Source organism: Gopherus flavomarginatus, chromosome 6, assembly GCF_025201925.1.
Source record: "Gopherus flavomarginatus isolate rGopFla2 chromosome 6, rGopFla2.mat.asm, whole genome shotgun sequence".
NCBI lineage: Eukaryota > Metazoa > Chordata > Testudines > Testudinidae > Gopherus > Gopherus flavomarginatus.
In genome coordinates this window covers 26,415,311-26,429,444 of record NC_066622.1, presented here as the reverse complement: position 1 = coordinate 26,429,444, position 14,134 = coordinate 26,415,311, and the positions used below count along the sequence as shown (strand labels likewise).

General features: G+C 40.8%; 1 protein-coding gene across 5 annotated transcripts in view; it reads right to left on the bottom strand.

Moving 5' to 3' along the window:
* The window catches only part of ERC2 (ELKS/RAB6-interacting/CAST family member 2), an 845,311-nt gene that overhangs the window by 608,298 nt on the left and 222,879 nt on the right, over positions 1-14,134 (bottom strand). For all 5 annotated transcript variants that reach the window (XM_050958427.1, XM_050958428.1, XM_050958429.1 and 2 more), the window contains one exon: positions 426-581. In XM_050958427.1, coding sequence (XP_050814384.1) covers positions 426-581 — 156 coding nt within the window. The remainder of the gene's footprint in view (positions 1-425; positions 582-14,134) is intronic.

The window sequence follows — 14,134 nt, the reverse complement described above, 5'->3', positions numbered from 1 at the left end:
TTAAAATGGTATGAAAATACTGTAGGTCAGAATGGAAACCAATAAAGTCACAAAGCAGCTTTGGGTAGTGAAAGCAGGAGTTATAAAGCTGAAAAAAGAGAAAATGAAGAAACCATATATAAGATGTGGAGGGAAAAAAAAGAAACATAAGGAAGTGTAAAACATGAGAAATGTAGTAAATTAATTAATGCTTTTGCTGCTGAAGTGTGATGGATTAACCTCCTCTCTACTTCTCCTGAATCAATACTTACAAATGCCTTTTTTTAAAATCCAAAAAAGGTTCCTGCAGCAACTCCTTTCAGTGCCAAATACCGCAGAGCTACCATCAGCAAATTCACAGAGGACTGCTTAAACTGAAAAGTCCAATTAAAGCTTCTGTTCACATTATTTTAATACCATTAAACTATTTTATCAGTAGACTGTACCTTATTTTTCATGAACTTTGAGTGACTCTTGTAAACTTCTATTTGTTTGATCTCTTCTTCTCGGTCCTCTATATTCAGAACTCCGTTTGTCTTTAACATCTGTATTTCATCTTCGAGATCCCTTATATTGCGTTCAAGTGAAGCTATTTTTGTGTCCTGGATTAAAAATTTAAAAAAGAGAGAGGGAATCGGTAATTATATGAAACCTGGATGTTAAATATGCAGTATTTGTAGCAACGTGGTACAATAATAATACACTAGCACAAGAAACTGGAACAAATTCTGCTTTCATTTATACTAATGCAGGGGTGATGGAACAGTTTGTATAGTGGGGGTGCTGAGAGCCATTGAACCAAACTGTCAGCTCTGTATATAATGAAATCACTTCAAGCCAGGGGGTGTAGCAGCACCCTCAGCATCCCTAGTTCCAGCACTTATGACGTGTACTGATGTAAATCCCAGGTAATTCCACTGATACTGCTTAAGGGAAAACAGGATTTGGACCTCTGCTCTCAAACAAAAGACAGCACGATGCTTGATTTTATTTTAGCATCAATTAAGAATGAGCATTTTGATGCTCATGCACAATCTGGGCAAAATCCTGCCCTACATCCTAGAAGTCACACAAAAGAAGGACAATAGATGGGGACAGCAGGGCTAGACATATATGGAAATAACTTATAGGCCTTGCCAACTACTTAGGGCTATCAGGAGCTGGCTGGCTGGCCTCTCAATCTAGTGGTCTCTTGAAAACAAGGTTACAGTCCAGTCCTGCTGTTTTGAGAAATAAGAGGAGTCTCCTTATGGCCATTTCCTCCACTGGTATATCCTCATATAGCCAAGGGCAGGATATATACTTTTCGTCCTACAATCTCAAAGAGCTTTTCCAACAGTATGTAACCAAGTTAATTTGCAAAAACAGAAATGCCACCTCATATACCACGGATCATATGCCACCTCATATACTGGTTATCAGCTTGTGCCAGCACAGCACTGAAAAAATCCAATGATTCAGCTCTCATTTTCATTTGTTGTCTGTAAACTAAAAAAATCTATCCACTTGGGGATGGACAGCGATCATCAGGACTTGTAGTACTTTCTCATACAACTTTCACTTTGAAAGAATATAGCAACATGACTCTATTACATCTATTAGGGAACAAATTCTCCATGGCTCAAGTGCAGAGAACTACAAAGAAATACGAAGTCCAAGAATACAAAGGAGCCAAGACATATTAGAAACTGGGATAAAATCCTTGCCCTACCGAAGTCAATGGCAGAAGGCCTATTGACTATAATGGAGTCAGGATTTTACCCCTTCTCTCCCACAAAAAATAAAAGCTCAACCAAGACAAACTAAATTTGAATCTCTATAGTAAAATAAAACTTTGTTTCTGTTTTCACTTGACTGTACTGCCTGTCTTTAGCCAGAAACTGAAGTTGTGAGATATTAAAAAAGATTATTCCTACACTACCGACAGACTGGCCTGAAGTAGTCAGCACCAAAACTTTTGCATGATAGTAAAGCCTATTTTCAGGATACCACCAGGCCAAATTTGCAATTTCAGAGGTTGGATAGCCTGGATACAGCTCTGATAAGCATCTGAACTTTTGACTACTAACCCAAAATGAAATTTTGAACCTTTCGAATTTCACCAACTATTGTTACATATCCAAGAGGAACCAAAGCTACGTAGGGATATACATTAATTTCTTTTCTGCAAGACATTGTGTTGAGTTATAGTATTGTTAACCTTTATTCTTGTAACCAATAATGATTTGCAGAACCAAGGAATTAATGGAATGCACTTATTTCCTTTATTAGTAATAAAGAATTGTGAAATGGTTGGATGGGAGAGATCCGGTCTCTAGAATAATATCTTCTTCGGCTTGCTATGTGATAATTAACCATAATTTGGCTACTTTAATTCAGAGTGTTGATTGGTGGAAAAGTAGTAAGAGAATGAGAATTACAAGACTTAATTCGTCTATGAGATGCCTATTTTTTCAGTCCCCACTCTCAGGCCTAATCCCTTATTACCAAGCATTTACTTCAAAATGCTGAGGTCTAGATTGTACCTAGGCCTCCATGGATGCACAAAAGAGAGGAAAACCCACAAAAGAGCCACCTTGTGCTTCTACAGGAACAGATAAAACATTTGCTTTTGAGAAAAGACCAGGAGACCCTTGCAGCAACAGTCGAATTAGAAACCTCAAAGGAGGTGAAGATGTGCAAGTTTAAAGTACCACCCCCAAACCTATTCCCCCACTGCACCAGCCAAAGGAGCTAAGCTAGCACAGGGGAAGCACCTAGTGGAACCTATTAAAAAGTATAGTAGAGACCACTGTTATATTCACTCTTTGTACTCCCATAGGCACGCGCACACACACACACACACACACACACACACACACACACACACACACAGGAAGATTTTCCTAGTACACAGAAGCCTGTTCTCACAAGTGATCCATCCCCTTTCTCCCAGCCTCTGGCAAAAAGAGGCTAGAGATACTACAGAGCATGTTTTTGCACCCCTGACCATCCTGGCTAATAGCCATTGATGGACCTATCCTCCATGAACTAATCTAGTTCTTTTTTGAACCCTGTTATAGTGTTGGCCAGGTTGACTGTGCACTGTGTGAAAAATACTTCCTTTTATTTGTTTTAAACTTGCTGTCTAATAATGTCATTTGGTGACCACTACTTCTTGTGTTATGAGAGGAATAAATAACAATTCCTTATTTACTTTCTCCACATTTCATGATTTATAGACCTCTATCATATCCCCCCTTAATGGTGTCTTTCCCAAGCTGATAATTCCCAGTCTTTTTAATCTCTCATTGCGTGGAAACTATTCCATCCCCCTAATCATTTTTGTTGCACTTTGTACCCTTTCCAAGGCTGAAGTTCCCTTTTTGAAATGGGGTGATCAGAGCTGCACACAGTATTCAAGGTGTGGGTGTACATGGATTTATATAGTGGAATTATGATATTTTCTGTCTTGTTGTCTATCCCTTCATGGTTCCTAATATTATGTTAGCTTTTTTTACTGCCCTTGCACATTGAGCAGATATTTTGAGAGAACTATCCATGTCTCCAAAATCTCTTTAAGTGGTAACAGCTAATTTAGATCCTATCATTTTGTATGTATAGTTGGGATTTTATTTTCAACACTGAATTTCATCTGCCATTTTGTTGTCCAGTCACCCAGTTCAGTGAGATTCCTTTGTAACTCTTCACAATCAGCTTTGCATTTACCTATCTTGAGTAATTTTGTACCATTTGCTAACTTTGCCACCTCATGGTTAACCCATTTTTCCAAATCATTTATGAATATGTTGAACAACTCAGGTCCCAACACAGATCCTTAGGGGACATGGCTGTTCCCCTCTCTCCATTCTGAAAACTTCCCATTTACTCCTACTCGTTCTCTCCTGTCTTTTCACCAGTTCTTCCTCCTATCCCATGACTGCTTAGTTTACTTAAGAATGGACAGACTCAACAGCCTTCCTCCCTGATTTATGTGGAAATGGTCACCACCTTAGGTATGACGCCTCAAAACGTTCAGAGTACAATGTTATTATGGAAACATTAAAAGGGAGCTCTACATCAGACTATGGATAGCTCCTCAGCCCTTTTAGCGGATGTAATATGTATGAGGAAATTGCAGTCTATGTATAAACAAATGCACGAACGTACAACCAAGGAACTTAAAAGAAGGACCACGGTGTCCTCTTAGCAGTACATGTAGCTAAACAAGAGACTGCCTTGTGAAATATTACCTTTAATGTATAGACCCTAACTATCAACTATCAGCCTCCACTTCCATTTTGGGAGAGAAGATTATTTCCTCCTTGATCACCTGCCTCATAATTCCCACAGAAACCTTTTCATTCAGGCTTTGCTGCTCTGACATTCAGTGTTTTAGGAGGCTAATCTTCAAGAATAATAAGGTAACAATAAGAATATTTTCTATTTTTAATACTATGACTTTAAAATTGAATATCTGGTTCTCCCTCCCATGGGAGAAATATTTCTACATTCTACTTGTAGATTATAACAGGTTTTGCCCCCTTTGGTGATGACACTCACTCTCACAAATGGTTATGTAACAGAATTAATTATAAAAACAACTGTGCGGACGTTCCCATCTTAGTATTGAAGGTAGTGGGTGGTTTGGGTTTTCTTTGCACCTTTTCTTCCTTTTGTTTAAAATAAGATGTTTTGTTAAAGACCAAAGTCACACAAAATGTTACATCCTGGAAAATTTGTGATTTTATCTAATTAATTCCCTTTGCCCCTGTAAGACTTCCCTTTGCCCCTGTAAGTCTTCTGTCAACCCTATTCTGTCTAAAACACAAGAACAGCAAGTCATCTACAGTGCGAAACAAAGGATTCAAGAACATGTTAATGATTTAACACAAACAATTTATAAAAGTTACTAACCAGAGTAACACCATGCATCGTGCTTTGTGAAATACTGTGTACATTTATTAAATAGTTATATTAAATCACAGAATCAAAAACACAGCACACTAAACAATTAAAAGGGTCACTTTGATAGATATTTTTAAGAAATTTCAGTATACGACAAAAGAATTATTTTAAATTCAAAAGCAAAGCAGTGCCGGTTCTGCTACACAGAGAGGGCAGGCAGTTGCCTAGGGCCTCATAAAAATGTCCAGTAAATATTTGCTTGTCTTACTACAGTATCATAGGGATGCCTATCCCAGTGGAATCCCTAAACCCACCCATGCAGCAGTGAGTGTACAATGTGGTTCAAGATCAGATAAGGGAGGCCAGGGGAAAAGAAAGGTGGCTTGTTGGTCACAGGCAGATTCTGCTTGCTACTAGAACTGTAACAACAGGCACAAACAAACTACACTGGGAAAAAGTTGGGTAACTTATTTCCATGACAATGGAATAACAGATTGCAACAGCAGAGATATTTTGGGGTATAGAACTAGGCAAATATTTCCCTATACATTATGAAGTCTTACCTAACATACTGAATTTTTAAAACATTTTTTCCACTGTATTTTTATGCAAATATAACAACCTGTCTTTTTTAAGTGCCATGGTGCAGCATGATGGGGAATATGATTCCTAGATGCATAAACCAGAGAAATATTGAGTAGAAGTAGGGAGGAGATATGCTGGCAAATGAAGTTTCATGTCAATAAATTCCAAGTAATGCACTTTGGAGAGAAATTTTACACTATTCATACATCTTACATGATTCCATATTAACTGTAGCAATTCAGGAAAGGAACCTGTACATCACTGTAAACTGCTCAGTGAGCACCCACGATCAAAAAAGCAAACAAGATGTTAGGATGCATAAGGAATTGGACAGAGAATAATACTGAAAATATAACATTATTCCACATCTTTCTCTTGTATTGCTGTTTCCAGTTTCCTGGCTCCCCATCAGACTGCCAGGTGCATGATGCAAAGGAGCCAGGCATGCAAGCTAGTGGGAAACCAAGCGGGTTTTGAAGCCAACCTAGCAGGCAGCGTTCAAGCAGAATCCTGCCTGGTTTTCATCTAAACAGTTTGATTTTGACAAATTGACCATTTCCAATAGAAAACCATTCCATCTAAAAATTTCCAACCAGCTGTGAGGAAAAAAATATTTTTTTTAAGTGGCATTTGTTTGTAACAGGATTTTCAGATTTGTATTTAATCATGTAGGTAAAATGCCATCAAAACTACCTACTGTATATACTGGTTCATAAGCCAAATTTTTTTAGTAAAAAAGGGAAGCACCAGAGAAGGGGGTCGTCTTATGAATGGGTGAGAAAGAGGTGGGACACAGACCCTCCCCCCAACAGAGGGAGCAAGGAGAGGCAGCACAGCCAGAAAGGAAGAGGCAGGGCCAGAGTCTCTCCGCTTCAGGCCACACTGCTCTCCCCGCAGCCTCCGAAGCAGCTGCAGCCCCGGGGCTGGCAGGCTGCAGCCCCGGGGCTGGCAGGCTGCAGCCATGCCAGCAGGCTGCAGCCATGCCGGCTGGCCCCGCACCCCAGAGCAGGCTGTGGCTCACCTGGCCCAGGCAGCTGCTCACCTGGCCCAGCCCACTGGAACATGCTGTAGCCACGCCGCCCAGTCTGACCTGCCAGAACAGGCAGCGGCCGCGCTTCCCAGCCTGCAGGAGCAGCTCCAGCCAGGTCAGAGACATTCTCCCGTAGCCCTTCCCAGATAAGGTGGGAAGGGATGGGATGGGGAGAATGTGGAGGTCCCGGGCTAGGGGTGGGGTCATGTGGGAGGTGGTCATAGGGGTTACTCTCCTGACTCCCAGCTTCTCCCCCCAAAAAATTTCCCCACCAGTTGCTGTCCTGGCCCATCAAGATAAGCAGCTGGCGCATCAGGACACTTTGTTTACTTAGGTTTACCTCCGTGCCTGAGGATGCTTGAGGTAAACAAACCATCTCAGCCCACCAGCGGCTTATCCTGATGACCCAGAAGCCAAAGCTTGCTGACCCCTGAATTATAGAATCGGCTTATGAACAGGTTATAAAAATTTTCCATTTTTACTTATCCATCTTGCAGGGGGGTCAGCTTATAAATGAACCGGCTTATAATCAAGTATATACGGTAATTTATTAGGTGAAACTCTTTAATCTGACATGCTTCCATGGACAGAATCATAGCTTATCACTATGGTATCTAAATCTTGATGAGGAGATGAGCATTATTCATATTCATAATGAGAATACCTTGGAGAATTAAGATACTGAAAGAAACAAACAGAAAAATCTCTTTGCTATTACATTACCCACTCAGAGAAAACTCATCTATTATTAGGCATTTATTGTGCCCTCTGAAAAAGCATTTTTCTGAAAGGTTTTTGTGATGAAGGAGACAGAAGTGTGTGTGGTAGAGTGTAAGACCAAGAAAAAAGGAGGTGCCTGTTTATAGAAATCTTGTTTTGGCGAAATCATCCAAAAAAGTGGGGAGGGGCACAAAAGAACAATAAATTATCATGGTTATGATCAGCCTTAAGAAGAGACAAGAGTGAATAAACAAACAAACTACTGTAGTACCTATAACATAGAAAATTCCGTAAAGGAGCAAACCAGCTTGCTCCAGCCAACCCCATATCCTATTTCTAGTACCTTCTTTTCCCAGTTACTCCAGAGTATGACAAAATCCAAAAAAACCTTTTAACTGTGTTTTACTAATGCTGCAATTTTATCATGAGTGGGGCAGGGGTTACATCTCCCTACTTTTACTGTAATTGATCAGTTTATGCCCCGTGGCATAAAATTTAAGTAGCTATTTATGTATCTGTTCACATAATCTCTAACTGCTGAAATCAAACATTTCTTTTTAGTCTCTACTCGAACAGTGTGTTGTGGCTAATGTGGGAAAATTTCACATTACTGATTTTTTTCATTCAGAATCAGAACATAAGCCTCAGAAGTGCAAAATTTTCTGCGGAACACAAATTTTTGAAAAATTCCTTTTTGGAAGAACTGAAATGAAATTTTTCAAGAATTTCCATTATGGCAAGCTGGCTCACCAGCTGGGCAGCCAGGCAGCCTAAAGCTCCCATCAGGCAAGCTTTAGAGGAACAGAGCAGGCTGGGAAGCCTACTAGGCAGGTAGATGGGGAATCAGGATAGCTGGGCTGCTAGGGACCTCGGAAAGACTGGCAGAAATCCGTTCTGTCAGAAAAACTTAAACAAGTGTTAGTTGTGGCTAAATTTACGGACACTTGGTCTGACAATATAACAACCCAAAAGAAGAGCAGATGCAGCAACATTTTATTTGTGCAAGGGCTTGCCAGGGCTGAGCCCCAGCACCTCTAGGTGTGGCAGTTCATAGCCCCGGCACCTCTGGGCTTGTTGCATCAGTAATGAATGTAAAAAAAATTGCTTGAGCCCCAGCACCCCTTTCATTACAAATTAAACACTGATGCAGTATCTCTTTCAAGTCTCAAGCTCTGTGGTTTATCTACACCAGCAGCATTCCAGATCTGGGATTGTTGGAATGCTGCTGGTATAGATAAGCCACAGAGCTTGGGGCTTGAATCACAAAGACAGAAAGTTTGTTGGCTACAGTAAGATTAAGGAAGAAGTATAATATTACTAGGACTAATAACTCCTCTGAGTTCTCCAAAAATATGGCATCAGTGATTGAAGTTAGGCCCTCCAAACCCTGTTAACAGACACAGGAGTATATAGCAGGATTTTCTATACTGGATCAGACTATAATCGGAATTAGTATACTACTTCCAACAGTTGCCAATACCTAATGCTTCAGAGGAAGGGGCATCTCTCCTCCCCCATTAATGACCCTACCTAACAGTACAATCCTATATTTGGCCTGGGAGAAGAATTAGATTCCTTCTTTACTGGTCCCAGCAGTGTTAAGTTTTTGCCTTGAAGTATAAATTAAGAGCATTAATTAATACAGGATTGTCCTGATTGTGCTGAGGAAAGTTGACATAAGAAGCTGACTCTGCAGATTAGTTTCCAGTGATAATGACTCATATATCCCCGAACATTATGACAAAACTGCTGGTAGCATATTGCCTGACACACATACACTGTAATATATAGAGCTGGACAACTAATCTGCAAGAAATAATTTATTCAAGGCATTTTGCCTCTTTCTGTTCATGAAATGTCATCAAGCAAATCACTATTTCCAAATGTATTTGTTACTTAAAAGTATTCATCAAATTATTTCCGTGAATAACTCTGTAAAGTGTTCACAAGAAGCTCAATGTCAGTATTTGATATCTGAAATTTCAAATTCAATCTGTCTTGATCAGTTTTAATTGAACACGCACATCACATAGTATGTTACTATTCCCTCAATTGAGAAATAGAGCCTTTAGTTTCATGGGTTTTTTATGTCAATACTTGACCATTTGATTATTGCTTTTTTCTAAAAAGATTTATTTTCTAAGGCGATACTGTCACCTTAAGGTTAGGCCCAAAATATAAGTTCTATAAAAGAAGGATATTACCAAACCTATTATGAATAGACATGGTTTCATTATTAATTTCACAGAGAAGAGGTTTTGGGGATAAACATTCACTTATTATAAGCCCAGCATGACAGCTATTGCAAGAGATCCAACAAGAAAAAATCCTTAGGAAAAAAGTGAAATACAAATAACGATAATTAAATAGACTGTGTCTGTATAGATATTAAATGTAGAGTGTAGAAAATATTCAGGTTCACCTTTAAAACAAGAGAAAGGGAAGACTCGTGCAAACAAGAAGAGTACTTAGCACTACACACACAAGCAGTTTTCTAGTAACATACCTGAAATATCAAAGCTGGATCAATATATAAAGATGGTTGTTTCTGCAAGTAAGGTAAAATCACAAATTTTCATTCACTTAAGAACTTGCCATTTTAAATACTTTTTGCTCTTGTCTCTGTGCTATTCAGACTTCAGCATGTTTATCACTAGTTTACAATGAAGATGAGCGTTATGCCAAATTGGTAGGCAGATTCTGCGTAATTTACTCACACAGGTAGTCTTGCTAGTTTAAGTGGGACTTTGCATGAACAAGATTTGGCCCTGGTGTTGCTAAGAACACAGTATTAGTTCTTAATACAAAGAATGAATGCAATCATGCCAAATATATTCAACCTCCTTTGCTTTTAATGTTTTAGGTTATTTTCACCAATAGTAACCAATCTTACATGCTTATATGCCAAAGAGCATATAAAATGATTACAACACATATTCCAAACTCAGAGTGTAAGTGGGTGCAATTCCACTGAAGACAATGGATTTCAATATACCTGCCTCACTCACTATGTGTCCATGCCTCATTTATGTACATCATTCAACTGGTACATTGAATGAGGTAGGGAAAATAATAGTATAATCATGTAATGAAAGTCTATCATAATGCATATGCACATAGAGACAAAGTTAAGGCTGCATTACACATTTCTGGACTTTTTAGTTTTTAGTGTGGTACTATTATATATTCTCAACTTCAGTTTTTAGTATGGAATATATATGATATAACAAAGTATACTGCAGTAAAAAACCTAGCATTAACATATCTTCTAACATTTAGAAAAACAAAAATATACTACTACTACTCATGGCTTTGTCAATCAAATAAAACTCATTTCTGGTTTGCATACATAATTGTTGGTAAGACTTCACAGTAAAACAGTTTTCATGTCATGTCTTTCTGCAAAAATAGAAGATTTGAGATGGGTGATAGCTAGAGAAACTGTGCACACCAAAACATGGTTTCTTAAGCAAGAGTATAACAATTGCTTCTTTAAGAGAAATTGACACCTTGCCCTTGTTAAACAAGGCACTGACATTCCATTCCAACTAGGTCCTCAACACCTCATTGCTGCTTTTCACAAGAAAGAGGAAACATGGATCTAACATACCAGTTTTGTCCTGTATATTCTCAGTTCCTCCCACATGCACCACATAATAAAAGGCAGACATAGAAGATGCTGGATTTGTTCCCCAAAAACAGATTTAACCACCATGGATACAGAGAACTCTGTCCAAATATGAGTAATTGTATATTACAAGTAATCTGACAACTCCTTGCAGAAAGAAACACACATGTCATCAGATGCAAAATGATCCAGTTTAACTAGATTAACCACCAGGAATAGTCCACTGACTGGATCTTTGCAGAAAGCTACAAAGGAAGTGAAGAATATTTTCTTCAACTCCTGCACAGCCACAAAACAAGATCCCAGAAACTCTATGTCACCAGCACTCTAGCTTTCTTCCCTTCCACTTCATTACTCATGTACCATCTACATTAGCAGCGCAAGGACAGAGCTGAGGAAGAGGATATAACAGATCATGTCTATCACTGGTTATGGAAACAGATCATTGTAATATCTTAGCAAACAATCAAAGTCGTTTATTGTCAAATCCAATCTGCATTTAATGCAGGATATACATAAAACAACTATGCCACTTTTTCAACCCTCTCAAATCATGCTGAACTACATAGCTAGCTGGACGATCTGGACTAATAACAGGCCTGTGGTATCATCCAATAACTGATGCCTATTATATTATTAACCAATGACCTTTCATTCAACAGAATAATCAGAGTAGGTTTACCATCCACTCACATCACAGACTCCTGTGAACATGCCTTTAGCAAGGCAGGTGACACCAATATTACATGTTTTGGGCTTACATCTCATTCAGGCCTGGTCTACACTACGCGTTTAAACCGATTTTAGCAGCGTTAAACCGATTTAACGCCGCACCAGTCCACACTACGAGGCCCTTTGTATCGATATAAAGGACTCTTTACATTGGTTTCTGTACTCCTCCCCGACGAGAGGAGTAGCGCTAAAATCGATATTACCATATCGGATTAGGGTTAGTGTGGCCGCAAATCGATGGTATTGGCCTCCGGGCGGTATCCCACAGTGCACCACTGTGACCGCTCTGGACAGCAGTCTGAACTCGGATGCACTGGCCAGGTATACAGGAAAAGCCCCGCGAACTTTTGAATTTCATTTCCTGTTTGGCCAGCATGGATCTGTGATCAGCACAGGTGACCACACAGAGCACATCAGCACAGGTAGCAATGCAATCTCCTGAGAATCGAAAAAGAGCTCCAGCATGGACCGCAAAGGAGGTACTGGATCTGATCGCTATATGGGGAGAGGATTCAGTGCTAACAGAACTCCGTTCCAAAAGACGAAATGAAAAAATATTTGAAAAAATTTCCAAGGCTATGATGGACAAAGGCCACACCAGGGACTCAGTGCAGTGCAGAGTGAAAGTTAAGGAGCTCAGACAAGCGTACCAGAAAACCAAAGCAGCAAACGGAAGGTCCGGGTCAGGGCCGAAAACATGCCGCTTCTACGCTGAGCTGCATGCAATTTTAGGGGGCTGCGCCACCACTACCCCACCCCTGTCCGTGGATTCCGAGGTGGGGGTTGTAATCTCAACCATGGCTGAGGATTCTGCAGAGGGGGAAGATGAAGAAGGGAAGGAGGAAGAGGAGGACGACCTTGCACACAGCACTCCGTTAGCCCCAACAGCCCAGAGCTTTTTGTGACTCAGACAGAATTACCCTCCCAGCCCTCCCAAGCCACTAGCCCACACAGTGAAGCCATGGAAGCGACCTCTGGTGAGTGTACCTTTGTAAATATAAAACATGGTTTAAAAGCAAGCGTTTTTTAATGATTCATTTGCCATGAGGGCTTGGGATGCATTCGCGGCCAGTAAAGTTACTGGAAAAGTTTGTTAACATGTCTGGGGACGGAGCAGAAATCATCCAGGGACATCTCCATTAATTTCTCCTGGAGATACTCCAAAAGCCTTTGCAGAAGGTTTCTGGGCAAGGCAGCCTTGTTCCGTCCACCATGGTAGGACACTTTACCACGCCATACATGTAACAAGTAATCGGGTATCATTGCATGACAAAGCATAGCTGCGTAGATCCCGGTGATTGCTGGCATTCAAGAAACATCCATTCTTTATCTCGCTCTGTTATCCTCAGCAGAGTGATATCGTTCATGGTAGCCTGGTTGAAATTCAGGAATTTAATTAAGGGGACAGAGATGGCCATTTTCCTACTAGGCTGTTGCTTAAAAGAAATCCTTCCTTGCACGTAGCCAAGCAGGGGGAGGGGGAGGAAGGATAGCGCTAAGCTTTTTTTGCGTTTGGCTAGCAGGAATCGTCCCAGCTACCAGCCACGCGGTGGGGGGGCAGAAAGGGGGGTGATTAGCAGTGATCTTCCATGATACCAGCCATGCGGTGGGGGGAGGGGTAAAGCAATCATCCTAGAGAATTGGATGTGGGGGTTGGCTTCTGCTGCTGCATGTTAACAGGAAAGAAGCATCAGAGGGCACTGTGTATATGAAGGCTGGAGAAGCCGAAAGACAATGTCTTACCATGTCCGCATGCAAGCTGAATTCTGAGGCCCAGACCTGTGTCTGTGAGATCTGTAACACCAGAGCCGCAGGCACTCAATATTAAGATGCAAAATACGACCTTGTAGTGAAATCACATGTGCTATGTAAGGTGAATAGTGTTGTTCACTGTGAAAGAGTTTAACCATTGTTCTGTAAAATGTATCTTCTTAAATACTTCTCTCCCTTTTTTCCCTCCCTCATGCAGCTGCACATTTTTCAAGCCTCCCTACTCCATCCCGAAGGCTCTCTCAGATAAGGCAGAGGAAAAAGAAGATGGGAGATGAAATGTTCTCGGAAATCATGGAAGTAACCCGCAATGAAAGAGCTCATCTGAATGAGTGGAAGGACGTGGTAGCAAAGTACAGGAAAGATGCCAGTGAATGTGAGGACAGGAGGGACCAACGTGAGGATAGGAAAGACGAACATGAGGATAGGAGAGACGCTCGAGATGAGAGGTGGCGGCAGGAAGATCAGAGGTGTAGGCAGGAAGATCAGCGGTGGCGAGATGCAACGCTGGAGCTGCTGCGTGATCAAACTGATATCCTCCGACATCTGGTGGATCTTCAGGAAGAGCAGCGGTGTCACAGAGTGCTGCTGCAGCCCCTGTGTAACCACCCTCACCACTCACCATGTTCCATGTCTTCCTCACTCAGACGTGTAAGAACGCGTGGGGGAAGGCTTCATGCACCCGCCCACTCCACCCCAGTGGACAGTCCAACCAAAAGGCTGTCATTACATTGAAATGTATTTAATGGCCTTTTCCATCCCTCCTATCCTCCTCCCAAACCGCACCTGGGATACCTTGTCAG